This window comes from Varanus komodoensis, unplaced genomic scaffold (genome assembly GCF_004798865.1).
Source record: "Varanus komodoensis strain SLA01 unplaced genomic scaffold, ASM479886v1 scaffold7_1, whole genome shotgun sequence".
NCBI lineage: Eukaryota > Metazoa > Chordata > Lepidosauria > Squamata > Varanidae > Varanus > Varanus komodoensis.
In genome coordinates, this window is record NW_025336479.1 from 28,910 (window position 1) to 31,904 (window position 2,995).

At 45.5% G+C, this 2,995-nt stretch overlaps 1 protein-coding gene across 1 annotated transcript in view; it reads right to left on the reverse strand.

Annotated features, from left to right (window-relative positions):
- The window catches only part of LOC123035509 (polymeric immunoglobulin receptor-like), a 37,511-nt gene that overhangs the window by 22,664 nt on the left and 11,852 nt on the right, over positions 1–2,995 (reverse strand). The window contains exon 6 of the mRNA XM_044453796.1: positions 2,273–2,395. Coding sequence (XP_044309731.1) covers positions 2,273–2,395 — 123 coding nt within the window. The remainder of the gene's footprint in view (positions 1–2,272; positions 2,396–2,995) is intronic.

Here is a 2,995-nt window from a genome sequence, read left to right on the forward strand (position 1 = left end):
ATCTCTTATGGGAGAAAGGAAGTTCATGCTGTGTTTAGCTTCACCCAAGCAAGCAGACTTTCTAAGGCAGTCACCTCAGCAATTGCAGGAGAGAGAGCGGAAATTGGCAGGGCACCCCGAAAGCTGTGAGTGTGTCTGCGCACAAGAAAAGCCCCTTGCTTATATAACATCTCTCGGTCATACAGAGGGAAGTAGAACCTCCCCAAGATTCTGATGAGGAAATTGAAAAGATGGATCAAGAGAGGCAACAACTCACACAAACAAATAAGTCATTATGGGATGCAGTTGCCATATTGGAGAGATTTCAGAATACACCAGAAGCAAAAAATGAAAACCTAAGTGGTTCAATAAACATTATGCTAGCAGAGGTTCCTGCTTTGGAAAAGGAAGAGACTGATAAACAGCCTGACCTGGTTTATGGAGTCAACTTAAGCTATGCTAGAAGTTATAAATTTCCGAGGGAGAATGGATAACTCTAAGGGAATGTTATATCTTGAAGGATATGATTTACAGACAGGATGGCATGCTTATATGTGGCAAGGGTATTGACATTTCTTGGTGGCATAAAGTTCCAATATGATCGAGGTATGTGAAGACTATAGAATATATGATCTTATAAAGGAATTACCAACATTTAATTAAATGATTTCAAAATTGGATGAAAGAATGATTAAAGGATTGTATAACTTCCTTTTGGTTATAAAAATGAAAGATGAATGAGTGAAGGAAACTATGATAATATGGGCATAAAATGTTGGACATAATACTGAGTTACAGAAATGGCAAAAGCTGTGGGAAAGAAATATTAAGGTAATCTTAGCAACTTTGTACAAAGAAAACTTATATACATGTTTTATAGTTAGATAGATAGATAGACGTAAATGTCTTATAGATAGCTCTTATCCCTAAATAGATTAGTAAAAATGTTTTCAAATATGTCAAATACCTGTTGGAAAAGTAAACACAAATTTAAACCCAAAGACTTTTCTCTTTTTCCTATTAGATATTATTCTTAATGATTTTGATAAACAGGCTATATATTTGATCTTACATGTAATTACTGTGGCAAGGATTCTATTTGCTCATTACAGGAGGAGTGAAGAGCCACGCACTGAAGAGTTGATCTTAAAAAGGATTTTGAACTGCACAGAAAGGGACAGATTGACCTTGTCTCTGAAGGAGAAGGAGGACACATATCTCTACCAAACTTGGAACTCTTTTTATTATTAGCTAGAGAAACGGAACTATGCGTAGATTTGGATATAGCTACTGACTGTTAAAATGAGGACGATGTCAACCCAGTATATCCGATGTCTTAAATAACTGTTGTTTTTAAAGTTAGATTGTAGAGAATATAATAAAGTTTATTTATTTAGAAATGGAATAAAGTTACTGCACACCCACTTGGATGGAATGGATGGTTCTCTCTCAGCAACATCTGCTCTAGGGTTTTCAGCTTTTCAATATCCATCCTACTTCGGTTGCGCATGGGGTACACCCCCATAACTTCCTCTGGAAAAACTGGTTTTATTTATTTAAAACATTTTTATGCCGCCCCCATCACAACAAAGCCTCGGGGAGGTTTGAGGAAGATGGAAGCATGATGATTCTTTCCATGGCTGAGTCATTTCAGAACCTCTTCTCAGGACAAGGGGTCAGACTCCTGCAAGGGGAATCCTTCCCTGGCAACTGATCAAGCAGTTCTTTGGCAATCTGGTGGGAGTACAATTTGGATGGGGAAGGCAGAGTGTGTGGGTGTCAAACCCTCCCAATAGTTGAGATGAGAAAATCTTCTGCATGCATCCGAGGGAGTGGGGGACGTTCTCTCTCTCCTCATGCACGAGACACAGAAAGGGTGGGGGGGATGCCCTCAGGCAGCAGAGTGTCTTGGTCCAGCCCACCGGCCTCTTCAACAACGCCCCTCTCAGGCAGGCAGCCCCTGCCTGCCTCTGGCACTACATACAGTCCGGGGTGGGTGGGGGGGGGCGAGATTATCCGCCCTGCCTGTAGGACAGGAAGAATGGGGATCTGCCCTAACATTTAGGCAGAGCAGCAGCAACGTCTGTGGAGACAGGCCCCTGCCCTCACTTTTCAGCCCCGACTTTCCCTGGGCCCCCGAGGTTGTTCTGCGTGCAGCCATGCCTCTTCCGCGCAAATGGGACCTCTCTCGCTGGCCGATCACATAAGGCACAGGTTGTGGAGGCGTGTCAGTCCCTGGTGCACGATGCTACTGGCCACGGTCAGACTACTTTGCCACTTCTGTGTAGATTACCTCCTGCGTTCGGGGTTGTGGGAGGGCATGGCCATGGGGAGCAACGTTGTCATAGATGGCCTGCTCCCTCTGATCCGAAAAGGCCAGCGTGGCATAAGAAACCTCCTCCCTCTTCTCCAAAGCCTGCAACAGAAAGCACGAGTGTGAGACCGAGCACTGGCAATGCACCCAGTTACCCAGGGAGGGCATGGGCTGCCCCACACTGGAGGCTTCGAGTTGTCAGGGATGCGTAACCGGGGAGTTCTGCACTGAACAGAATGATGGACCCAATGGCTTAATTGTTCCCCCCCTAATCTGCTATTCTAGCATGGACTCAAAGAATCTTGTAGCCCAAATCACGTCAGCATCTGGGTGGTGATCAGGAGTGATGTTCTCAGTGAAGGCATCTTCTCTACGGAATGTAGAAAGGTGGGCTGGTGAGAACTGAGCTCAGTGTAGGGAGGACTCCACTGGCCCATGGACAGTATCTGAAGGGCTGTAGGTATTTTAGATTCCCAGCTTCTCTGTTAAAGGCAGCTCTCTGACCTTTGAGCTGAAGCAGAGCTCTTCCTCTGCCCCCTCCCCAGCCCCTCACTACCTTTCAGCAGAGGAAAACTTTGCAGAAGCTGAGAGACCCCCAAATGGTGTGTATTGGCAGGATGGGGAAGGGGGGACCTCTGAGTGGGTCCCCAGATGAGGCAGGTTTGGCCTTTGAGCCCGCGTTCCACACCCCTGCACTGCAGA